The sequence below is a fragment of the Sinocyclocheilus anshuiensis genome, unplaced genomic scaffold (assembly GCF_001515605.1).
Source record: "Sinocyclocheilus anshuiensis isolate Anshui unplaced genomic scaffold, SAMN03320099.WGS_v1.1 scaffold23, whole genome shotgun sequence".
Taxonomy (NCBI): domain Eukaryota; kingdom Metazoa; phylum Chordata; class Actinopteri; order Cypriniformes; family Cyprinidae; genus Sinocyclocheilus; species Sinocyclocheilus anshuiensis.
The window spans coordinates 555,436-581,443 of NW_015552545.1; the positions used below are offsets into that span (position 1 = coordinate 555,436).

The 26,008-nt window shown below is 35.5% G+C and overlaps 3 protein-coding genes across 5 annotated transcripts in view; 1 reads left to right on the forward strand and 2 right to left on the reverse strand.

Annotated features, from left to right (window-relative positions):
• LOC107664077 (M-protein, striated muscle-like) overlaps window positions 1-20,150 on the reverse strand; it is a 25,892-nt gene extending 5,742 nt beyond the window's left edge. The window contains exons 1-31 of one of the 3 annotated variants that reach the window (XM_016454526.1): window positions 19,991-20,150; window positions 19,326-19,568; window positions 16,073-16,195; window positions 15,084-15,261; window positions 14,715-14,872; window positions 14,519-14,611; window positions 14,205-14,293; window positions 13,513-13,548; window positions 13,162-13,323; window positions 12,819-12,980; window positions 11,966-12,107; window positions 11,693-11,892; window positions 11,546-11,602; window positions 10,647-10,771; window positions 10,377-10,560; window positions 9,303-9,477; window positions 9,020-9,141; window positions 7,310-7,506; window positions 7,023-7,149; window positions 6,050-6,225; window positions 5,651-5,765; window positions 5,389-5,545; window positions 5,005-5,111; window positions 4,680-4,724; window positions 4,427-4,563; window positions 4,175-4,319; window positions 3,380-3,439; window positions 3,231-3,298; window positions 3,000-3,125; window positions 1,864-1,929; window positions 1,534-1,621 (exon numbers count right to left, since the gene is read on the reverse strand). In XM_016454526.1, coding sequence (XP_016310012.1) covers window positions 1,534-1,621; window positions 1,864-1,929; window positions 3,000-3,125; window positions 3,231-3,298; window positions 3,380-3,439; window positions 4,175-4,319; window positions 4,427-4,563; window positions 4,680-4,724; window positions 5,005-5,111; window positions 5,389-5,545; window positions 5,651-5,765; window positions 6,050-6,225; window positions 7,023-7,149; window positions 7,310-7,506; window positions 9,020-9,141; window positions 9,303-9,477; window positions 10,377-10,560; window positions 10,647-10,771; window positions 11,546-11,602; window positions 11,693-11,892; window positions 11,966-12,107; window positions 12,819-12,980; window positions 13,162-13,323; window positions 13,513-13,548; window positions 14,205-14,293; window positions 14,519-14,611; window positions 14,715-14,872; window positions 15,084-15,261; window positions 16,073-16,195; window positions 19,326-19,459 — 3,754 coding nt within the window. In that variant the 5' untranslated portion in view covers window positions 19,460-19,568; window positions 19,991-20,150. The remainder of the gene's footprint in view (window positions 1-1,533; window positions 1,622-1,863; window positions 1,930-2,999; window positions 3,126-3,230; window positions 3,299-3,379; window positions 3,440-4,174; window positions 4,320-4,426; window positions 4,564-4,679; window positions 4,725-5,004; window positions 5,112-5,388; window positions 5,546-5,650; window positions 5,766-6,049; window positions 6,226-7,022; window positions 7,150-7,309; window positions 7,507-9,019; window positions 9,142-9,302; window positions 9,478-10,376; window positions 10,561-10,646; window positions 10,772-11,545; window positions 11,603-11,692; window positions 11,893-11,965; window positions 12,108-12,818; window positions 12,981-13,161; window positions 13,324-13,512; window positions 13,549-14,204; window positions 14,294-14,518; window positions 14,612-14,714; window positions 14,873-15,083; window positions 15,262-16,072; window positions 16,196-19,325; window positions 19,569-19,990) is intronic. The other 2 variants (XM_016454529.1, XM_016454528.1) reach the window with 2 other exon arrangements.
• A 672-nt stretch (window positions 20,151-20,822) lies between these two features.
• On the forward strand, window positions 20,823-23,077 carry myl12.2 (myosin, light chain 12, genome duplicate 2). Its single transcript, XM_016454530.1, has 4 exons — window positions 20,823-20,961; window positions 21,530-21,737; window positions 22,298-22,459; window positions 22,622-23,077. Exons 2-4 carry the CDS (start codon window positions 21,554-21,556, stop codon window positions 22,792-22,794), a joined length of 519 nt encoding a protein of 172 aa, XP_016310016.1. The 5' UTR covers window positions 20,823-20,961; window positions 21,530-21,553; the 3' UTR covers window positions 22,795-23,077.
• A 228-nt stretch (window positions 23,078-23,305) lies between these two features.
• The window catches only part of LOC107664079 (BAG family molecular chaperone regulator 1-like), a 4,351-nt gene continuing 1,648 nt past the window's right edge, over window positions 23,306-26,008 (reverse strand). The window contains exons 4-7 of the mRNA XM_016454531.1: window positions 25,556-25,669; window positions 25,342-25,449; window positions 24,734-24,796; window positions 23,306-23,982 (exon numbers count right to left, since the gene is read on the reverse strand). Coding sequence (XP_016310017.1) covers window positions 23,893-23,982; window positions 24,734-24,796; window positions 25,342-25,449; window positions 25,556-25,669 — 375 coding nt within the window. The 3' untranslated portion in view covers window positions 23,306-23,892. The remainder of the gene's footprint in view (window positions 23,983-24,733; window positions 24,797-25,341; window positions 25,450-25,555; window positions 25,670-26,008) is intronic.

The following is a 26,008-nucleotide window of genomic DNA, read 5'->3' on the forward strand; positions in this document are numbered from 1 at the left end:
AATGTAAGTACACAAGTCAGCAAAATATATAACACTGTTCTAGTGGTTTTTGGATATTTTAATAAAAAAATCTTATCTTTAAGAGCCGGGAGGTGAAATCTTTTTGAATTTGAAGATCAGGGTAAATTTAACTTATTTTGTCTTCTGGGAAACATGTAAGTATCTTCTGTAGCTTCTGAAGGGCGGTATACTAAATAAAAAAAAAAAAGATATTTAGGCAAAATAAGAAACATGTACACATCTTCATTCTGTTCAAATGTTTACACCCCTGGCTCTTAATGCATCGTTTTTACTTCTGGAGCATCAGTGAGTGTTTGTACCTTTGCGTATGAGTCCCTCAGTTGTCCTCAGTGTGAAAAGATGGATCTCAAAATCACACAGTCATTGTTGGAAAGGATTAAAATACACAAAAGATGCTGAAAAACTAATGAATTTGTGGGACTTGAAGGATTTTTCTGAAGAACAGCAGGTAGTTTAACTGTTCAGGACAAACAAGGGACTCATGAACAACTATCACAAAAAAAAACAAATAAAAAGTGATCATCCAGGTAACAACATAGTATTAAGAATCAAGCGTATGTAAACTTTTGAACAGGGTCATTTTTTTTTACTCAACTGTTATTTTCTCTTGTGGACTATATGGTAACATCTTTTATATGAAATATCTTATTCAGGTCAGTACTAAATAAAAACATAACATGCATTTTGTATGATCCCTCTTATTTTGGTAAAATATTAAAAACAGCTGTGGATCATCCAGGTAACAACACAGTATTAAGCAGTGTTTCTCAAAGCTTGCCCTGGAGGCTCATCAAGGTCTCCAGGATCCCTAGAAAATCACAGGTAAGCAAGTTTGAGCTAAACTCTGCAGGGCAGTGATCCTCCGGGACCGGATTTGAGGAACCCTGGCATTGAGAATCAAGCAGATGTAAACTTTTGAACGGGGTATATAAATTCAACTATTATTTTCTCTTGTGGACTATATGAAACTGTCTTTCATGTGAAATATCTCATCCAGGTCAGTACTAAATAAAAAATAACATGCACTTTGTATGATCTATCTTATTTTGGTAAAATAATTAACATTTTGCAGAAACTGCAAAGTGAATGTAAAACTTTGACCAAAACTGTAAATATGTATTAAATAAATTATTATTATTATTTATATATACACATATATAATATTAAATATTAATATTAAATATTTAAATATTAAATATAAGAGAATAAGTCTTATAAATAAGTTATTTAAATACAGTACATCTTCATATAGAGAGAAACCAGCAAAACATCTAAAGGAGTCGTTTTTCTGGTTTTGTTTCACTGCTGGACTAATGAAATTCTGTTGTATGTCTGTGCTAAATTTCTTTGAATTGCAAATCAGTGAATTCCACAACCAGTCATTCCAATTCAAATTTCAATTCAACATCCTGTGGGATGTGGCCAGTTCAATGCAAATTCCATTTCAAATGAAAGGATGCCAATCCTTAAATTCAGAATTTTGATCAGGCCCAGTGGCAAAGTGGCTCCTACCTGCATCTGTCAGGTTCAGCAAAGTTTTGTCCTTTCCTCTTTCATCCTTCAGTTTAACCTCATATACTCCTGCATCTTTCTTTGAAATCTGTTGGGGGAATTGTGGGAACAGAGAGGCATAGACACTGGACACTAGTATTATCAATACGAATCGGAAGTTAAAACATTTTTGAACAACATTTAAATTAACGAAACAGAAAAGACCGAAAAGCCAAGCTTTTCTCCTGCGGAGGATGCTGCAGGCCAACAGAGTAAGAGAAGAAAAGACAGCACCATCACAAATAACAACATATTGACACTGATGGCAACTTATAAATCAAAGCTCCAGACTTTTGGCTTGCTTGGACTTTCTTCGGTTGCAGGTTTCCGTTGTGCCTTTTCGCTCTTAATAACAAGCTGTGAATTAAACAAACATTGCAGTTAATGCCAGCGCCCCCTACTGGAGTGGCAAGGGAGTTTGCCTCTCTTCTGCAGCATGCATTAAATCCACCCCTCTCTCTCAGTCCAGCAGGACTGGCACCTTATTGGTAGTTGAATTCAGTCAAACTAAGATGGCTTTTAATATTTATAACACATTAATATTACAAAATGGAAGTCAGATTGCACATAATATGATAATTTGCATTACTTTACAAAACTGCCATCCAAATCTGATTGAATTCAGGAAATAGCTTCCTTTAAAAACCAAGGTTCACACACGGAAGAACCATATATTTATGATATATGGACATAAATGTTGATAAATGTCATAATTAATTGAATAGGTTTTGCATCCTGTCTGTTCAAAGTACAGGGCATGATAAGCATGATAAATATAGAATCCATCAAAGGTGCATATGCCATTATATATTCCTTCAAGGGCTATTTTACTTCCATAATGTGATTTTATTACTAATATTGTATTGTGAAGATTTTTGAAAGGATGCATTACGTAAAAAGTAGCCTGAAACAAGCCAAAACCTAAGCCTAAGTAGCTAAGTAGCTATTTGGCTGTTAGTTAATAACGTAGGTGATGTCGGACGAAAATGAAAGGAATTTTAGAGGCAGAGCAAGTTATTAAATGTGGATAAAAGATTACGAAGACCTTTTTTTTTTTTCATTGAAAAAATACAAATGAATCATGTAAAATAAGACCAGGAGCATGTATTAAGAAAGTACATTTTCATTTCATGCTGATTTTAAACACTGACTATTACTTTTCAGGAAGGCTTTTGAGATGTAATAAAAATAACTTATATCTCCTTATGTCTAAAGGAATAAAGAAAAGAAATATATTCTTCAGTACCATGCAAATATCTCATCATTTATGAGTCCGTGTGTCAGAGAGGAGAGTGGCTTTTAGCGTAGCAAAGCCTGTAGCATATGTATAATACTGCATCTAGCAAATATGCATTCGTTATAATAATCATATGGATGCTGAAATCCCAGCTCGAAAACAGTCCCATCTTTGCCCAACCAAGTCTGACCTTGCCAATGTCGAAGATCAACACTTCATCTGATTTTTTGATCTTCTTAGCATCCTCATCATCCTCTTCAATCTCAATTCCATCCTTAAACCAGGCAGTCTCAGTGGCAGGTTTGATATTTCCAACCTATATCAGGAGAAAGTTGGAAAAAGGGATTTTAACAAGTATCTTTTCAACCTGAGGCATTGACAGACGGTTTCATGTTCCCATCTTTGATTCCTAGAGCCTTACCTTGCATTTCAGATGCACATCACATTCTGGGGTGACCTTGAAACTGAGATACTCCACGAAGTGAGGACCTGTGTGTGGGAGAATATTTTTAGTCACTCAACAACTAAAATGTGATTTAACACAAAAAATACAGTGTAAAGACAGTGTACCTTGCCTTCTGACCCACTCTGCTCTCTCAAACTCAGATTTCTTCTGAAGCTCAGCAAACTCTGTAAAACAGCATTATAAAAAATGGAAGAAAATTATCAAAGCATGCAGAATACAGCTTATTTTGAGTATTGAATTCTGTTTAGAGTCCATTCATAAACATTCCCAAAAAGCTAGAACACAAAACACATTTCTTGTCACCCCACCTGCCTAGTTAATTTGGATTTGGAGTTATAAACGGTATTCTTCTGCCCTCTACAGGACATACTGATATAAAGCTCTGTTAGGTTGCTGTACTAGTGAGATGTACTAGTGGTTCACTGGTTTGGTTTGCATAATGGGTTGAACAAAAATATATGGTGGGGTCCAAATCTGGGATTCAAAATCTAATTTAAAGTGATTTAATTTCAAATTAAAACAAACAAAAGTTATGATGTGAGAGGAATGAGAAATACTTAAGACTGTCACTAATTATTCACTCAAATTGTTAAGCTAATAATAATAATAATACTACTAATAATAATTACTATTATTATTATTTACTCAAAACAATATGAGTGAAAAATGAGTGACAGAAAATTTATTATTTTTTTTTAATTAAAGAAATTATGATTTATGAAATATAAGTATTTTCACTAGTGGTTTCAGACTTTTAGACATCTCAGAATTTATCTATTTGCTTACTGCGTGTTTTGTTATATATATATATATATATATATATATGTTTGTACCCATAAGTTGTAGGAATACTAAAGATTAAGTGACTAAAAAATAAACAAATTAAAACATGACCTCACCTTCTCCAATAAGCACTAAGCTGGTGCGACCAGTAGCTTTGCCATCAACAAGGTTAAATGTGAAGGTTCCTTCATCAGTAACCTCCAGTGAGTCCATGAACATCTCAATAATGCCAGTGGTTTTGTTAAAGTTCATTGTGTACTTCTGAAAAAACAAAACACAACATGATCATGTGTGCTGTCCAAGTTTGCATGATAATTAATGTTAGTTTGTGAAGTCCACTGGAGCTAAAATGTTCTGATATGTCTTACCTTTCCTTCATGGATGATATTATCATTGAATACATACTCCACTTGGCAGTTAGAAGTGAACTTGGCAACTTCGGCCCAGAGATGTACACGGCCCTTCTCCTGCAGCTCAATGGCCATTTCACTTTTAAAGGGAATTACTGCAGAAAATTGCTCACAATGAACCTACAACAACCTACTGATTGGTAAATGTATATTAAGTATGCATATTGACTATACTATAAAAGTCTGGAGTAGGTCTAGGTAAAATACTTACTGGGGAACTGGTGGTCACGGCTGATGTCCAACAAGCGCTTAAGTCCTACAAAAAGTAAACAACATTGCATGTAATCAACAAAGCTTGCATCATGTGCTTTTTTACTCGACTATGAGAAAAAAGATTATTGACATGAATTATTTGTTGTGTGGAACCATTTATTTATTGTTTATGGAAAAGAAATCAGCAGCTGCTGTGCTCTCAGCTGACCTTAAGAAGTAGTGATCTCCTTGTGTTCCCTTCTTAAGCATGAATGTCACTCAAAGAAATGTAATAGGATGGAATATCACCGTCTGCAACCGCATATTAAAGGAAAGCGACTCACCTTCCTCAGTGAGTGTGTAGCTGGCAGAGACACCATCAATGTTGGTCACAACACAGGAGTAAATGCCCAAGTCTTCCAACGATGGGTCATTAAAGATGGCTCTGGACCTGCATAAAGGAAAATGCATGGTTCTGTCAGCAATAATACATCTAGTTAACCCTTATAGTCAATATAATATAATATAATATAATATAAAAATACAGGACTAAAGCTTCAATAAAATCTATCTATTGGCTTTTGATTAGGTCAGAGGAACGTATTGAGGTTATTTTAAAATTCATATTATTATTTCTTTACATGTACGTTATTTGGGTATCCAAACATAAAAACAATCAATCTCAACAAAATATGTAAAAGACTGTATTAGTTTAGAAGTCAACTTACTTGCCCCCAGAAGTCTGAACGGTGAGACGAGAAGTGTCAGTGAAGGCCTTGTAGTTTTTAGACCACACAAACTGAGAGTCCTCTTTTAGATCGGAGCACTCAAAGATCAGAGAGATCACACCATCGTCATCCACATCCACCACAATTTCATTGGTTCCTGAGGAGAACCCAACATGTGAAACAAAATTAGAAATGCAGGTGGTGAGTGACAGATGTTTTCCTCAACAAACAGCTGTATCCATGTCCTTGAAAAAAATCTCACCAGGGCGGGTCTCAGCCAAAATTGCATCGGTTTCCTTTGAGGGTCCACCTACACCTGCCACATTCTTAGCATGGATGCGCAGCCTGTAGGAAACACCCTCTTGGAGACCAGTTAGCTTTATCAAACAGAAAAAACTATTATGAGTAAAAAGCCGTCTGACATTTTGTTCTTTCTTTTCTTTTGAATAACAACTAAATGTCTCAACACGAAAAATAAAGAAACATTAAACACATAATTAAAAGCAAAAGCCAGTTCTAGGAAATTGATTTGCAATTAAGCCATGGGAACAGTTCTGTCTCCTTTCTAAAAACAGAACTTGAACTATATACTGTAACAATAAATGACTAAACTGTGAGAACTAAAACACTCACTTTAATTAAAAAAAACCTCATTTATTACCTTCATGTAAGTATTTTTTGTGGATCTCTCTTGGACACATCTCCATCTGCCATTCTCTTCCTTATAGTCCACATAATATCCAGTCACAGGACTGCGGCCACTGAATGTAGGTGGTTCCCACAGAAGCACCATAGATTCTTTACGCACCTCCTGGACACGGAGGCCATGAGGAGGGCCTGGGTTTGTTGAAAAGTAAAATGCACACAGAGAAATTGCCTGTGATACATCACTGCAGCAGGTAAAATGGACAAAAAAAACTAATTATCGTTGACTAAACTGAACCAAAGTCCCTTCAGTGGCAAATCAGCATGTTTGGCGGCCACCTTAAATAGTTAATAGGCAGTACAGCTTCTATTAATTCTAAGGAATGTAAGTAAATGATTTTTACTTTTTAACAACATTTTATATAACTTTTTTTTAACAAATATTTATTTAAAATCAGCAATAAAATGAACTTCCAAGGTGGGCTCAAGACCTGAAAAATATGTGACAAATCAAAACAGTTAATGATTTTTATTGATAAAAGTGTGATTTCTAGAGCAGGTAAAATTAATAAAATGTTGGTCATTTGAATAAAATTCCATGGTCATATGTATAATGAATAACATTTTTATAGTTATGCCAAGCTCTAAAATGTTTTATTTGGTTAGAAATTCTAAGAAAAAAATCCTTATCATTAATCCTTGTTTATAAAATAAAGAACAGCTTGAAAAGTCATGAGGTCTTGAATATTGGTGTGGATAAAAGGGGGCCTTGGAGTCAAAAAAGTTGAGAATCACTGTTCTAGAGTAAACAAACTCAAAAATGCAATTTACTCTTTACAATTTACGCATTATGATTTCTTCTACTCCTTGATCATTTTCCTATAAGTGGTCTGTCTCCTCCCCATTATAATCTCTCCCATATACTGTTTTACACAAGGATCTATATCTATAAAAATGTAATTGCCTGACATAAATGCTGACTGGTTTACCTGGAACAGCCACAGTCCATTCCTTGCACTCCAAGGGGACCATGGGTATGGAAGATTCACTAATACCAGCCCGATTGACTGCACGCACCTGGAACTGGTAGAATACGTTTTCCTTCAGGTCTGTCACCTAAGTCAATGAGACAGGAATAGGGACAACAGTTATTCAGATCAGTCTTCAGCACCATGCGCATTGTGAAAATTGTTAACTTTATCAAAGTTTTTCATTTCATAAAGCTAAATAAATCCACAAATTGTCATAAATCCAGCACTGTGATATCATGACCTACTTTATAAGATGTCCCAGTGACTGTCTGGAGGTTAATTTCATGCCACTTGCTTGTGACTCCATCCTTCACTGTTCTGTAATCCAGGTAGTAACCTCTGATGTCTGCTCCACCAGTTTTAGCAGGAGCTTGCCAGCCCAGCACCATGTAGTCACGGACCCTCTCCAGCAGGGTCACACCGGTGGGGGGGCTTGGGACGGCTGCAGAAGGACAAGACTTAGTTTAGCCCAACAAAACATTCAAACATTGGCTGTTTACGTCTGTTACCCAAACAAAGAATTAATGTAGGACATAGTAGGACATCAGCATAGATATCAAAGCCTGATGACCTGAAATTCAGCTGTTATGTTCTCTTAATACTAAATCGTGTTATTTTATACACACATTCTGCATTTTATTGAACAATGCAGAGTCAAAATAACAATAATATGTTCATGCTGTTCAGACTCTGCAAACAAACAGTCAGTAAGCATGCTGCTCTTATATATCATATGTTGGCTAAGTTCAATTTAACCACAAAATCAGTAGGAAAAAAATAAATGTCTGATTTTTTTAGTCAACGTGCATTTTGCAGTCTGGGATAGTTAACGAGATACCCCTATTGTCTCTTTCACATGGCTGCTTTTTAATCTTAGTACCTGGATGTTTGTGTCACACAGGATACACTCAAGTAATGACTGTGTGTTTCTGAGGGAATTAAAGGAGTTCTGATAGCAGGGCAGGGCACACAGAGGCAGGGCTAGCTTTCTAAAGATGTTCATGCAGCATGCAGGCTTTGTGTTTTTAGCTTGGTGGTATGCAAAGTATGAATAACACAGCCAATATATGCAGTATAATCTTGACTTTAGAATGGCATTGAAGGCTAAGTGAGAAGGTATTGCACATATAGAGTGAATCTGAAGAATGGTTTTGTACTGGTCAAGGACAGTATGGTGCTAAGTGCTGGCGCACATCAGGGAAAGAATGAATCACAGATATGAAGTGTTTTTTTAATGGTTTCTTTCCCAAAGTTAGACAACATAAAATATACAGACTGAATTCATTACACACAGGCTTCAAATTAAAGGGACAGTCCACCCAAAAATTTTAATTCTGTCATTATTTACTCACCCTCAAATTGTTCCAAACCTGTATGAGTTTCTTTCTTCTGCTGAACACAAAAGAAGATATTTTGAAGAATGCTGGTAACCAAACAGTTTAAATGAAATGGAAAAAAATACTACGGAAGTCAATGGCTACTGTCAACTGTTTGGTTACCAACATTCTTCAAAATATCTTCTTTTGTGTTCAGCAAAAGAAAGAAACTCATACAAGTTTGGAACAAGTAGATAATGAGTACAGGTGCATCTCAATAAATTAGAATGTCGTGGAAAAGTTCATTTATTTCAGTAATTCAACTCAAATTGTGAAACTCGTGACCTGTAAATGTTGACAGAATTTTCATTTTTGGGTGAACTATCCCTTCAATTTTTTTTTATATAAAGCTAAAGTTTAGATAAATATTTAACTGTGCCTCTCTCAGATTAAAATTTATTTGGAAAAAAATTTAAATGTAAAATAACTATTTAAACAGTTTTGCTATGTAAGCATAACTAAGTATGTAAATCATAGGCCATGCTACTTGTTAGTTACACCAGTTTAGTCTCTATGTCCACCAAGAGGTCCTAGGCCTTAAAAATGTTCAAGACTTCTGCTATAAACAACAATACTCACCAATGCTTGCTTGTACAATGCAGGCCTCAGATTCAGCACTGCTTCCACTGTATCCTGCAGCATTCACAGCCTTCACCCTAAATACGCATTTGTCCCCAGTGTTCAGCCCGTGGCACACAAACCTGCACAACAGAACACAAGTTAAGATCAGTTACATAATAATATCTTGGTATAAATATCTTTATAAACTGCTTTATTGTAATTCATTATAAAAATATTTGTAGTTTTAATAACAATGCACATTTATAGCAGTTTTCGATCTCGGGTCACTTGATTGGCATACCTAGTGCCTTTGACTGGCTTGTTGTTGCAGGGAACCCACACGCCACTGCCATTGATGCTGACCTCGATGTAATAGCCCACCAGATTCTTAACCTCCTTAGATGCCCCCCAGCACACAACCACAGAAGTGTCAGTGTTTCTAATGGCAATAACAGGCCCAGGGACAGAGGGCAGGTCTAAAAAAAGAAAAGAAAAATTTAATTAAATAAAAGACAGAGAATGGCGTTCATCTGATTTCAAGGCAAGTCATACCCACACTTTCATTTACAGGATCATATAAATTATGAATATTTTTATTTTATTTTGAAATAAAACATTTCTGCCATTCTGCCATTGTAGACATACACTACATTCAAAGTTTGGGGGCAGTAAGATTTATATTTTTTGAAAGAAGTCTCTTGAATCTCTCACTAAATCTGTATTTATTTATTTATTATCAAAATATATTCCTTATCAAGCTTCAGTAAAAACATTGATATTGTGAAATATTATTACAATTTAAAAGAACAGTTTTCTATTGTAATATATTTGAAAATGTAATTTATTCCTGGGAGGGCAAAGCTGAATGTTCAGCATCATTACTCCAGTCTTCAGTGTCACATGATCTTTCAAAAATCATTCTAATATGCTGATTTGCTGCTCAAGAAACATTTCTAATTATTATCAATGTTGAAAACATTTGTGCTGCTTAATATTTTTGTGGAAACCATGATACATTTTTTTCAGGATACTTTGATGAATAGAAAGTTCAAAATAAGAGCATTTACTGTATTTGAAGTAGAAATCTATTGTAGCATCATAAGCTTCTTTACTGTCACTTTAATGCAATTATTGCATCCTTGCTGGAATGGAAGTATTAATAAAATATTACTGACCCAAAAGTTTTGAATGGTACTTTCCTGAACTGATACTGCTGGTCTCATCCCAAATTCATGCCACGTAGGATTAGAAAGTGTGCAATATGACCCCTTTGAGGCACTTGTCACAGAAGTCTTGAAACATACTCTCTATCATGCAATTCAGAACATGTGTCACTAACCCATTTTCTTTTTTTGTATCAAGTGCTAATACTAACCCAATCTGTCTCCCACAGTAGTCGCCCCAGTTTCTTCTGACGGCTCTCCAACTCCAGCAGAGTTGCAGCTACGGACACGGAAGCTGTAGGATTTGCCCTCAGCAAGGTCAAACAGGGCAAAGCGGGGGGACTTCACTGGCATCCCGGTATTCACCCTCTGCCATGTCTCTGTACCTACCAAACACTGGGAAAAGATTTGACAGTCTAAAAATGTGCAAAACTCAATTCAAGGTAAAAATCAAATACTTTATAACTTACACTCTACCTCACCTTCTCCACATAATACATGACACCCTCATGTCCTCTCTGGATGGGTGGCTTCCAGCTCAGTACCACGTAACTTTTAGTAGCCTCAGTGACAGCCAGGTCAGTAGGTGGACCAGGAACAACCCCCACTGAAAGAGACAAGAGAAATAATGCTGCAGTTACTTCCACACATTATTTCTCCTCTATTTTTACATTTTGATTATCTATGCGGTCATCTAACACTTACTTAAAGTTAATCTTTAGTTAATAGTTTAATAACACTGTTGTAGAAAATCTATAAACAAATAAAACATTTTATAATATCCATTATAATGCTGCAATGCCTAGACAAAGCCTAGAATATGCCTAGATTTACTTGCAGAAATGAAAACAATTGATAAAATGAGTTTTCCATGTTTAATTTTTAATTCACACTACTGTTCAAAAGTTTCTTTTAAAATAAATTAATACTTTTAAGGACTCATTAAAGTCAAAATGACAGTAAATACATTTACAATGTTACAAAATATTAATATTTCAAATAAATGCTGTTCTTTCTATTCATCATCTATTCATCAGAAACATTAAACAGCACAACTGTTTTCATCATTGATGATAAATGTTTCTTCAGCAGCAAATCAGCATATTACTGTAGAATGATTTCTGAAGGATCATGTGACACTGAAGACTGGAGTAATGGCTGCTGAAAATTCAGCTTTATCATCACAGGAATAAATTGCAATTTAAAATATATTCAAATGGAAAACAGTTATTTTAAATTGTAATAATAATTTACAATATTACTGTTTTTACTGTATTTTTTGGCAAATAAATGCAGCCTTGTTGAGCATAATATACTTCTTTTAAAAACATAATTAAACATCTTACCAACTCCAAACTTTTTGTTTTATTTTATTTTTTACCTGTGGGGTCTTCCTCAGTGAATTTTATCATTCCAGTCCATGGAGCCGAGGGACCAGCTGTGAAACAACATACTCATAAGCAAAACTGATTGGCTTTGTTATACAGTTTTTTCTTTGTTCTTTAGTCTTTATTCATATATCCTTCACCTCTAAGGCGGGCACGGTCTGATGGATCCATGGCAACTACAGGGTCAGAGGCCCGGGACGGGCGGCTCACACCAGAATTGTTGAGGGCTCGCACCCTAAAGGTGTAGGAGCGGCCCTCAGTAAGCCCAGTGACAGGAAAACGGGCATACTTCACTGGAGTGTCATTACACTGGGTCCAATGATGAGTGCCAACCTCCAACCTGTAAAGAAATATTTAAATGAGGAACACTGATGTGAGCTTTATGATCTCACTGCTGATGGCATATGACTCACCTGTCAATGAAGTAGCCAATGATAGAACTGCTTCCCTCCACTGCTGGCTGCTTCCAGGTAACAACCACATAGTCTTTATTAGCGTCATGACAACGCACATCAAGAGGAGCAACAGGAACCCCCTCCTCTTCCACATCAGCATCTGATACACACAAATCAGCTTGATTTGCACCCTGCTGTCATATCCAATTATGGCAAAGTAAGATACATGACAGCCCCTCCACTCTGTGAATGCAGCTAGCTCTAATTTCAGCTCTCTCTTAACTTAGGAAGCGTTTTAATGATCTCATCATGTAACCCTTAAGGGCTTATGAGATGATGTCAAACACAAATACTTCGTAAAAACATTTGTATCATTCATGAGCCAACAACAAGCCTAAAATCAAATAAAATTGATAAAATTTGATTTTATTTAAAAAAAATAAAACTATTAAATATTAACATTTTATTTCTGATTTTCTGTAAAAATGTACACTATGAAATTTTAGACTTTGGGGTCAGTACAATTTTTTATGTTTTTAAAAGAAGTCTCTTACGCTCATTTATTGCATTTATTTGATCATAAAATAATAATATTGTGAAATATTATTAAATATAATTATATATTATTTTCAATTTGATTTATTTTAAAATGTAATTTATCCCTGTGTTAGCAAAGCTGAATTTTCAGCAGTCATTACTTCAGTCTTCACACATGATCACATGATCCTTCAGAAATCATTCTAATATGCTGATTTGTTGCACAAGCATGTGGTAACTCTTTAAGCTACAGTGCACACAGCTTGTGCAAGGATAATAAGACATTGCCTTTCAACTTAAGACTACTCGGCACAAGTATACAGGCAGGACTCACCTCTGACAAACACATAGGCAGAGTGAGTGTCAAAACCTGACTTGGTGTTGACACGCAGAGTGTAAAGACCCTCATCTTCTTTGTTCAGATGCACAAGGGTCAAAGTGGCTTGCTCACCACTCCAGTGCATGTGCACCCACTTTGAAGGTGACAAGACAACACCTGATAAAGAAAAGGTATTATTATAGACTGTAAGCTGTTGCATTTTAATTAATAGCTCCTGCATATAAAGAGCACAGAGGACGACAATGCTTAGGAGATGGTGATTTATGCTTCAGTAAATTTGCAAGTAGCTTTTTAAAATGCACAGTAACTTCATGGTGCACTTAGCGTTCATACTTACCATTTCTGTACCACACTATCTCTGGCTGGTAGCGCTTCACAGTGGGGTAGACAATGACTGTACAGCCCAAACTCATGGTCTCTCCCTCACGGCCAAAAGAAACGTCAAACTTGTCAATGATGGTAGTGTTGAAGGTCACACCATATTCAGGGCTGTAACCATCTGAGTGGAATATGAATAGAAACAGCTTAAAGGTCAAATAATTTCTATTATATACATTCAAATGAAAAAACTGTTATAAATTAGCTGTACAATTTATTGTAAAGACCAAAACATTACATTTGTAAACACTTGCTTTATATGAGTACAGATGTGAGCATAAAAGAGAATTATATGGTACAGGAAACTTACGGGGCCTTTCAGTCACCTCTTCTCCTTCTTTGAATCCTTTAGAATGAAAATGCAAATAAACGTTTTAGTGCTTTCGAAGTGAAAAATGTTTAATGGAACTGCATAACTGCATAGTGCACTGCAAACACAACCAACTGCTTCTCTTTAAAGATTACAGCTGACCTTGGTGCACATGATTGATACACCAAACAATATTAAATAATAAAGACCCAGTCGAGATATTTCATAGCATTAGCCTGTGCAGAGGCAGTGGAAAGACGCTCTAGAATAACACAGGACAAACTGAGGTGCTGCAAGGGCCTTAAAATAGCATGTCAAGAGGACAGCAGCTGTAAACCAGACCAGAGTGAGTTACACCCTTAGTTAAGTATAAACACAGTTTCTACATTCAGTAGACAAAACAACGACTTAAGAGTACAACTTACAGGGATGCTGCAGATGACCCCTTAATTATGTCCTTCATTAACTAAAAATATCCATAATTTCTAAAATAATTCAGGTTAATAAAATACAATATTATTTGATCATGCATGTTAAAACTGCTGCAGATCCAATCTTCCTGATTTGCTTCTTATTTTTGAAGGCAAGATCTGAGCCATCAATGCACAACAGTTTGATTCTGAGAGCACGTAAAACATTATTTAAAAATAATTTAAGATTTGAAATCCATTTTAAAAAAGTGAAATACTCACTTTTAATAATGACAGGAGCAAACGCAGAACTTTCTCCCTTCACATTAAGTGCAGAGATTCGGTACTCAGCAGTATCGCTAAAATTACAACTGCAACCCACAAGAATAATTTTATTATCATTGCAATATAACATAGTTATATAAAATATCATTTTAACAGAATCAAAACATAACAGTCATGCCTTTAACGTTTATTTTTTCCATGCTTCTGATATTACTAATAAATGAAATCATCCCACGCATTTAGTGCAATATAATAAAGAATCACAAATACACTTTCACAAACATCATTAAATGAACAAAAACTTTCTTTACTTCTTGATTTCCAGAGAATGCATGTTGTATTGGCTCTCTGTGAAGTATTTCTCAGGGTGAGCCTTAGCATCGATTAAAACATTGTTTTTGTACCTGAAAAGCCCAGTTAGATGAAGAGAAACAGAACAGAGTTCAATTCAACCTAGGATTAATGATTATATCTATCCAGTACTGCTGGAATTGAAACGTTTCTGACCAGGACACGCGGGGTTTGGGCCATCCAGCCACTGTGCAGTGCAGCATCACACTCTTCCCCTCCCACACGGTCTGGCCATGTGGTTTCACGATGAACTCCGGGGGGTGAGTCAAACTGTCTGGATTCATCTTCTTTTGGAATTCCTCTTTCTCGTGCATCTTGTGTAAAAAAAATAACATAAATTAGGACCCTAAGACAAAACAATCATATAAATACTGACACTGTTGGAATAGTTCTAAATCAGAAAAATTAGTGTTACAATAAGCCTCAAGATATGGTTTTGGCATACAAAAAGTTGCACTAAACTTTTTTGACAGTTAAAGGCGCAATGTTTTATATAAGCATCTTGTTAAACATTATAGTTCAAACCTTCCTGCTCAGAGCCAGGCGTTCAGCAGATTCTCTCAAACTGGTCTCTCTGGACTTCTTCACAGTTCTCATCTTGAAGTCGGTCTCCCTGGAGAACAGGTTCCTCATGACGACATACCCCACACCCTCCTCCTTCACCTCCTCCTGAGTCTCCATCAGATCCTGGGTAGCCAAATGACTAATCGAAAAGATTAAGTTAATGAGCAGCCTGACCCAATATTGACTAATACTGTTTGACATATGAGATCCATGTTAGTCTAGACGTACAGTTTTTAATTAGTCAGCAAAGGGACCTGGGATCAACTCCTGCCTTAACTTAAAAAAGGTCTAATGAGTTTCATAGACATGAAGGATAGACAATGACAGAATTTTCAGTCAGGGTTAATATAGTTAATTGAGACAAAAACCATAAAAACACATTTTCATTACATTAACTTAAATAAAATAAAAATATATTTAACAACTTATTTTAGCTAGTTGCCAAGGCAACATTTCTCATTTTCATTTAGTTTGATGTACTAAAATGACTAAAATTAAAATTAATAAAAACTATTTAAACATATTAAAAAAAAAATACAAAAACACACAACAAATTTATTAAAGTTTTAAAAAAATTAATGAAACTGAAAATATGTTTAAAAAATTACATCAAAATATTAGATTTTAATACTAATTCAAAACTATAATAGTATCTCGATTACATTTAAATTTTCTCTTTTCAGTGTAAAGCAAATGATCTGCAAAGGGTGTGATTTGATTGGACAGATACAATTTAGACAAATAAATATATAGTTTCATAATTAAAAATACAAAGTAACAATAATTATAATAATTATAAGTTTACATTTGCTCAAATCAAAAAAGGCATGTGTTCTTCCGTGTGCCAAAATTAATCGATTAGATTAATCAACAGAACCTTCACAAACAGACATTACACATCAACTGTAATTATCAAATGTAAAACTCCATTGAGTAAACTATGCTATCACCTGCTTCTGAAGACTGGCACAACGTATCCAATGATTTCGTCTTCGTTGTCCACAGCCAGGTACGAGCGCTTTTCTTTTTTAGAGAAAGCACTCAGTTTCTTCTCTTTCTTTGAAATCTTGTGCCTAAACAACAGTGAGCATCAACAACACCAATAAACAAACAGTTGGATTATATGGCAAAATGCATCAAAGATTTTGTATATGGCTGAAAATCCTTTTTTTCCATTATTCCATCAAAAACAAATTTGTTTTTTTCTTCTTAATGCCAATGGAACAAAATGTTCAATATTTCAGCAGGGTTAATGAAATAGGATGGAATAGAGTCACTTGAAAGTCAATCTTAGTGTGTTAGTGGAAAGTAAATATTAGCAGAGACATCCACTATATTAAGAATTTATTAAGAAAACAACTCAAAACGCCTGAGATAAGCAGCACTGTAGCTTATTAAAGCAATTAAATCAATATAAATTACTCCAGGATATTGTTACTGTGTATGTGAACATCCTCCATATTACAACATTCCTCATTAGCACACCAAAAATATTCCAAAAAAGTAATACTACATGACATTTTCTTTATCTTTTAATGCAAATTTTGTTAATTGTGATCAAGAAAGATCATGACTAGCTGGAAACAAACATTACGTGAAATGTCATGTCAGCCGGAGATAATCCATTTAGTATGCATATGATCCTAACACTCACTCACAACTGCCACCGGCATTATGGGCTTTGGACTGATTTATAGATAAAACACAGAGCTCTGTCTGCTATTTGAGAGGCTGATCCTTTTATCTCTTAGACTGTTACAAAATATTTTGGGATTACAGTGGCTTCCAATCCATCTGATTGTTTCAATAATACAAAATGCATATTTTGCAAATTGTTCTCTTGAACAACTATAGGCAAACAATTTAAAATTGCTGTCAGGAACATATTCTACAGCTGTAAAAAATTATATGAACCATATTAGGGTTTGGTTTGCCATATTCAAAGCGTACATGTGGCAATTTCTGCACAAATAACAACCATCAGAAATACTAATAAATTGTCATAACTGGTAAATAATATGACAATATCAGATTTCTGAGAGCACCAATACTGTTCTACCTTAAACGGATAGCTCAACAAAAATTCAAATTGTTTCATCATTTAGCGTTATGTCGTCACAAGCCTGTATGACTTTCAAAAGTGTCTTCTTTTATGCCCCACAAAAGAAAGAAAATCATACAGACTTGTAAAAAAACAAGCGTGAGTAAATGGCAGCATTTTCATTTTTGAATGAACTAACTTGTACAGTTTATGTACAGTTACAGTCCAGCTCAACTACTGTGATTTCAAGTTTCAGTGACCATAAATAATCTCTAAGACCATTAATAACTTTGGCTCACTCCCACAGAGGCTCAAATACTTCCAGCCACAGGGTCATGGCATCATGCAGTCCTCAACAGCACATATGTTCCTCTATAACAAAGGAGTCTGACCTAAACATTTATAAACATAGTACCAATGTATATGAGCATCAAGAAAGCACAAAAGCCGCCGCACACTCAGCTGGCTTATTTCTTAGAAGTATTTTTTTTCCATGCATGCTCTCCATAAGGATCTCAAAAAAAAAAAAAAAAAATAAATAAAAAGTTTTAAGCTATGAACCAAATCAACTAGCGAAGAGGTAGATCACAACATTACAAACCAATTATAGTCTAAACAAAGGGAGAATCAGTCAGACAGCTATATTTGCCCAACCAATGAAGTAAATGTGAGGCACTGCATCATACAGATATATACAATATACAAATATATAAGCAGTTTGAGAGTATAGGGAAAATCTGCTTTGTGTCACGTGAATGGGTGTTCGCTGCTGAGCACTTTAGAAGCAATATTCATTCCCATGGCAACAGTAACTTTTCTGATTGGTGAAGTGATGCTGAAGTTAAGTTATTAAACAGGAATTTGGCTATTAAACACCTTAAAAACTACACCTTAAAAACTAAAATGACAGTGACTTAAGGCTTCTACAAAAGCATATATCATTGTTTAAAGGGGTCATATGATGCGATTTTAATTTTTCCTTTGTCTTTGGAGTGTTACAAGCTCTTGGTGCATAAAGAAGATCTGTAAAGCTGCAAAGACTAAAGTCTCAAATCCAAAGAGATATTCTTTATCAAAGTTAAGAGTCAACCACGCCTACCTAAAACGGCTCATTCTAACACGCCCCCACATGTCTACGTCACTATGTGGAAATATTAGCATAATGCCGCCCAAATGTGCACGCAAAGAAAGAAGGTGTGGTTTCAGGGACAGCAGTAGTGTTGATGCAGCCATGTCAGGGAGACGCTGTGTGATTCAGTGCGAAAGCAAAAGCACTTTATTTGGCCTTCCGGAAGTAGATGCAATTAGGAATCATTGGTTAAGATTTATTTACAACAGAACAGCACAACCCAGATGTTCGAATTTGTGCAACGCATTTTATGGACGACAGTTTTTTTGAACCTAGAAGAGTACAAGGCTGGCTGTGCGTCAAAGGAGGGGGCTTTGTTGAAAACGATGTGTTTGAGAGAGGCGGGGCATAGAGGACCTACAATAATGTACAGTATTTGAAAAATAATGTGTTTTTTGAACATTAAAGCATATCAACATATTCTGTTACACCAAATACACAAAATAATGATCTTTAAAATAGCATCATATGACCCCTTTAAAGGGTTTATACGTGATCATTAAAAATCAATTTCTCTATAAAGGAAGTGACATATTTTTGCTTGTTAAACTGCAGCACACAACAGCATCTGCATACAGCACCAATGATTATTTACACAAAAATATTTAAATAAGAAAGATGAAAATACATATCTCTGCATTTGCCACAGAAAAACAAAGTTGTTTTGTAGATGACTTGATTTTAGAATCTATGTTGTAATTGGTTTGATTATTGTTTTGTCATTGCAATCGCCAAGCTCTGACATAATTTGTGGTCATCACAAACTGAAACTGATAACAGATAATGAAAGAAAATGCATTAGCGTTCATTAGCGTACTTTGTTGATCTATTTTAAAGCAAACAAACATCATAAGGTTATAATGAAAGGGTTATGGTAGGTACTTCATATGATGCACACATTTTCAAGTAAGCAGCATGGAATGTGTTATAAAAGCACTGGTATAAAAAGCAGCACTTGTGAGTGGGTTGCTCTATAGGGGCCATTCTTCAGGGCAGCATGAGCACAGGGACAATGTCCCCTATGTCCTCTTACCCATGGCTGCTCACATAAGCAGCATAAGACTGGCGGCTAACAGATGACAGGGAGCCTTGGTGATAGGTGCTCTCATAGTGTGTCGCAAGGTCCCGTTGCTGCTGTTCCTTCTGTAGTTTTAAGGATTCTGACATCCTGAAGTGCTTTTTAGATCGGCCCACGGACCCCTTTCTCTCCGCTTGCAGTCTCAAGTACAATTCCCAATGAATGTTAAACACTTACAATTGTAATCATGAATGTACACTGGGAGAAAAAAAAACATTGATGAGGGGTACAGGGGTACATTGTTGTCCCCAGTCAAAAGCTGTACGCCTGAATGCATACTTTTTATGCACTTTTTTTTTCTTTTTGAGAGTGTAAATTCGAGTTTTGGCTTTCAGGTATTTTTCAGGAATACCGTATGGGCCAACACACATATCCAAGACATTTGTCTATGTATCTTTGTTTACTGTTCCAAAATGGTAACAAACACATTCTTGTTCAAGTGAAAATGACATAAATAATTTAAATGACTTGATATCACAACAGCAAGAATGAAATAGGCTACATGGTCCTACAAAACTGTTACTAGTAGTTATTCCAAGTATAATATCAGACACCATTTAATTATATGAGCAACTAGTTTTGTCTGGGCTAGCCTCGATTAGAAATACAAAGTAACTTACCAAGTCAAAGTTGCTTTTGCAAAAAGTAGAAGGGGCAAACTCCAAAAAATGAGAAGCCAGTGAAAATCCAGGCACAGCGGCGGGTATGGGGCAGCCGACAGGACGAGACTTCACTGAACAAAAATAATGCTGCCACTCTGCAGATTGCAGCGTCCAGCCACGACCTTGTATGGCCACTAGATCTGTTAAATATAGACCCTGACTAAGGGCCAGGCAGTTTCAACATGTGAACTTGGGCAACGCGCGTAATTCAATTTATAAACACGATTAAACAACAAAGGCAACGCAACAATATTTTATTAAAGAAATATCACAAGACTGCTGTTATAGGCCTCGAGCAGCATGTGATCAACTCTAGTAGAACATAAATGATATAGTTTTTTTATTTTAAACATTCCATTAAACAATATCTTGATTTGCGTTTTTACCACAGCTGGTTATTTATCTCATAAATACTCTCTTATTTTCCCGGCAAAGGAAAATTCCAAAAGAAAACAGAGTGCATTAAAATTGAAGGATCGAAACTAACTTTATAACAGATAGTATATTGATATCTGATATATAAATGGTATTGATTATTACATAAATTAGCTTTATGTAATATAAAAAAAATCCATTACTTTAAATTGATAACAGCTTAAATTGTAATTTAGCTAAATCGATTTAATTAAAGTACAATTAAACTGACCTTAGCTAATATATAGAAACCATAATACAATAAACACACCCGTTACCTTACTGTAACAACTGACTCATTTTAGCAGTCATTGCGGCATTCTTCCTATTTGATCATTTGAACCTACCCCTACAGGATAAGGCATGGGCTATTCCAGTCCCTGATCTGTCGACGGGACTTTCCCATTGCACTAATCTACAGGGGGGTCCTGTGGTGCGTTAATAACAAGCGTGGCAGCCGTTGTTTAGGTGTCCTGCCTTTTTTCTTTTTCTTTTTTTTTTTTTTACCGGAATAGGTATGTGAAATTTTACTAAATTTGTGGCATCAGTATTTCAGTATGCGTTTTATCTGACGTTATAGTTTTAGATTTGTATTACACACGACAGACTACAAACAAGCCAGCTCCGTTGCTAGCTAGGTTAACGTTATTTGTAATTGTTAAGCTGCTTCCTGTCAACACAACAAGCTTTATTATTGACCATTAACGTAGTGCTTTTACAAAGACAGTATGTTTGAATCTGGACGAAGGAACTGAAATTATGTATCAAAATAAACATAACGTCAGCTTTAAAGAATTTAAGTAACTTACTCAGTTGTTGACTAGTTAGCTAACGTTATTGGGCTGCTCAGCTAATATTAACGCAGTTAACTTAGCTAAACAAACTCATAACCACAGTCTTATACACACAGTGGTCTGTTTGTCTTAAAAGTATGTTGTTCAAAATTGTGCAAAATTCATTGTGGTTGACAATATGGTTGCTGAATGAGTTTTCGTCATTCTTTTTAATAGCTCATGTATTCGTATAATCTTTGCTGAAAGTTTATGTGCAAGCCTAACAAGCAATATGTCTCTATTATTTTAGTTTCAATAGGACAAAATTGTCAAAATGTCTAGCAAAAGGGCTAAGGGGAAAACCACCAAAAAGCGCCCCCAGCGGGCCACGTCCAACGTGTTTGCCATGTTCGACCAGTCCCAGATCCAGGAATTCAAGGAGGCCTTTAACATGATCGATCAGAACCGTGATGGCTTCATTGATAAGGAAGATCTGCATGATATGTTGGCTTCATTAGGTAAGGACAATATAGAACTGGCAAAGCAGAAAGGTTTTATCTTCTATCCTTGGCCCTTAATGACCCAGTTTCCTTCTAAAGGACATCACTTTCACTTTTTTTCCTCATAAATACTTAAAAAATATATGATCATAAACTGAGCTCTAAATAAAACTCAGTTTTTACTAATATTATATTTTTAATAGTATTTACAGAATTTGATAGAGTAAAGGTTAAGTCTTAATCAGATACAAGCTTTTTTTAATATTCAGAAAAGCCATATATTGCTATTATCATTTAGTTTTATTCTGCTGAACACAAAAGAATATGCTTTGAGCGGTTGATGGTCCCCTTTGACTTCCATGGTACTGTTTTCTATACTATGGAAGTCAGTGGCTACTGTAAACTGTTTGATTACCAACATTCTTCAAAATATCTTCTTTTGTGCTCAACAGAATAAAGAAACTCGTACAGGTTTGGTGATGATGACAGTATTTTAATTTTTGGGTGAGCTGTCTCTTTAAAAGCTACATTTAATCAGATAAGAACTGCTTTTGACTGACAGGTTATTTCATTGGCAGGTAAGAACCCCACAGATGAATACCTTGAGGCGATGATGAATGAAGCCCCTGGTCCCATTAACTTCACCATGTTCCTCACAATGTTTGGAGAGAAACTTAATGGCACAGATCCTGAGGATGTTATCAAAAATGCATTTGCTTGTTTTGATGAGGAGGGGACGGGTAAGCATGATCAAAACACTGAAATAAAACAGCAATTAAGACTGGTGATCTGTATAATTAGTCTGTCTGAATAACCAAAATTAGATGAATATATGATGTATTTGATAAACATTACACAAGTTATTTTCTGTGTTGATAACCAGTTTGCCTCATTTGTCCTAGGTTTTATTCAGGAGGACTACCTGAGGGAGCTCTTGACCACTATGGGAGACAGGTTCACAGATGAAGAAGTAGATGAGTTGTTTAGAGAGGCCCCTATTGACAAGAAAGGGAACTTCAACTATGTAGAATTCACTCGCATACTGAAACATGGTGCTAAAGATAAGGATGATTAGGACAAGGCCAAGCACTACTGAAACTAAAGAAAACTACACTGTAACACTACAACATGTTTAACTGTCTTCTTTTCCCCCACATTCATGGGATAGTGCAAAGGGATACATTAATCAGGCAAAATCATTTGACTGTAACAGTCTACGTAGGCTTGTACATAACTATGAAATACATAGACATGTAATCTGTGGTAAACCTCAAAGTGAGTGAATGCTGTTCTGGTATGTAAATGTTGAGAAATAAATTCTGGAATTATTCAATGTAGCCTGGAGTTTCTGGATGTTTACACTTGTAATAAACAATTAGAAATAAGTTAAGTCATCAAATTTTCATTACAGAATGTGGGACATTTTACGAAAAAGTCAGTTTAGAGTTTCTCTCAACATTTCTTTACACTTAAAAAACAGGATTTTAGTATTTTAATTCATAATATCATTGAAACCTTGTAGATTTAAAATCGTACAGAACAGGACAAATTGCCAAAGATTTACTGAGACGACACAAAAGTTGTCTTCAAATGTTTAATTTCTCTCAATAACTTGACAACAACATTTGAAACAGAAATTGATGGGAAAAACCACCAGTGGTTTGAAGCACCCTGAGATTTAATCATGATAAAAACAAAACAAGGACTATCAATTCTACAATCTTTTGCTTTTGCTTTGCTTCGTTCACTCTTTTCATAAATAGAAATTTTTTACTGCACAAAATCGATTTATTGAATTTGATCATTTATTTATGTTAGATCCTTTAAAAGGGTATTCTTCCAGCATCGTTTTTTTCCTCTTTGATCAAAATAAGACTATGAATCCAACATCTGTCAGGCTAGATAACGTTTAAAGAGAGAACAGTGTGGTCTAGATGGTCAAAACTCCCTAAACCTAGCCATAAGCATTTCCAACAACAATTAGCATGAAAAATCTAAACTCATAAGAAAACTATTTCAAAATGTTTCGAATGCTGCGTGTTTTTCTCTGTACAACAGGTGCATGTGTAGGTTGTGGGGTGTAGGCCAACTGCACCTCCAGTGCCAAAGCTCTCAGTGAGGTTCTTCATTTGCAGCACCAGTAACTACTGATGTCAGGAGTCTTAATTCATGATCATTCTGCTAAGGCTAAGTTTTTTGTCTGAATCTTAGCCAAGTGGTCTGATATTCCAGCTTCAATTTTGTCACACTGTGCTAAGAAACCCTGAGTATGAGGAAAATAAAGAGAACAATATTTAAGAAATCAAATAATGGCCATGGGTATGTTTAAGTCTAAGGTGCTTAATTAAAGCCCAATATTAAAGGAATAGGTCACCTAAAAATGTACATTTACTCACCCTCAGGCCATCCAAGGTGTAATTTTATTTCTTCATCGGAACAGATTTGGATAAATTTTTCATTACATCACTTGCTCACCAATGGTCCTCTGCAGTGAATAGGTGCCATCAGAATGAAAGTCCAAACAGCTGATAAAAACCATCACAATAATCCACAAGTAATCCACATTTTGTTTAGCAAAATGCTGATTAGAAAGTTTTCAACTTGAAACCATGGCTTCCTGCTAAAATACAAATAATCTTGCATTTGCCAGTGAAAAATTCATCCAGTCTGAATCATAAGAGAAATAGACACATATCAAGCACTGCTTACAAGCGAAAACTGTCCAAAACAGTTCTAAAAAATATGTTGATTGATTTTGATGTGAGAGGACAACATGGGATGGACTTTTTCACTGGATGGATTATAGACTGGTATTTTGGTAGTCGTGTTGATTACTTGTGGATTATTGTGATGTATTTATCAGCTGTTTGGACTCACACTGACGGCACCCATTCAATGGAGAGGATCCAATGCAAGTGAACAAACTCATCTCCATCTTGGATGGCCTGAGGGTGTGTAAATTTTCAGCACGTTTTAATTTTGGGGTGAACTACTTTAATAAGTCATAATCGAACCTGAACAGTTTTCTCAAGTCCTTTTTTCTTCATCCTGCAATCACTAAAACTCTCAGGCAAGTTCTGTAAATAATCAATATAAAAAGGCACAAATAAGCTTTACTGAGCAACGGTATTTAACTATATCCAATATACTGTAATTTAAGGAACAAAAATATATAAATAATGATAAAAATAATCAGTTCACAATGAAACAACAGATCTTATCATCCTTACTGTGTCGCACATCTGAGCGTAACTGATTATCGGAAAAAGAAAAGTCGGCGGGAGCTTGATTTTATCCATCAGTTGTTGATTGGATTTTGAGATGTGGCTGTTGCACTCCAAAATGAATGTGAGCTTGGAGTCGATTGTGAAGGGGCAGGGTTTAATCGACTAAATGATTGGAGAAGTCCAACATACGTCACAAGAGATAAGACTGTCATTTCACCGGAATGCTGAGTTATAATATTTTGATTAAAAAGTACAAGGTGAAAATTAAACATGCATGAATAAGTCTTTAATAGTAAGTTCACATGCATTTACAAAATAGATTTTCATTTCGTGATAACTTTAAGAACAACATAACAACAAATTTTAAGAATATAACAACAATGAAAAACAATTACCATTCCATCTATTTCCTCTAGGATTTTCATGAACTGCTCAGCGGCAACTTTCACCCTGTGGTCCAGTTTGTTAAGAGCCTCAGCTTGCAACTCTTTTGCAAGAAAACCCTGAAAATAATTCATTAAATTATAAAATGACCATATTGCCAAGCCTCTTATAACAAGTAGTGTTCAAGAAGAAAAATAAAGAGATTTTTATCCATGTCACACATACATTCTTCAGTCCTGTGAGTTCACCATCCACCTTCTCAAGCTTCTTGGCAGTTTGTTCCACTGACTTTTCAATGTCTTTGAGCTTTTTAAGCTCAACTTCCTCCTCAGGGCTGTTCTGTAAAAATAAAGCAGCTTGTCAGACTCAGAAATAATTGCAGTTCTATCTGTATGAATTAAAGGGGTCATATGATGCTGCTAAAAAGAACATTATTTTGTGTATTTGGTGTAATGAAATGTCTTTATGCGGTTTAAAGTAAAAAAAAAACATTATTTTCCACATACTGTACATTATTGTTTCTCCTCTATGCCCCGCCTTTCTGAAACGCGTCAATTTTTACAAAGCTCATCGGTCTGAAAAAGCGAGGTGTGCTGTGATTGGCCAGCTATCCAATGCGTTGTGATTGGCCGAATACCTCAAGCGTGAGACGGAAATGTTACGCCCCTCACATACTGT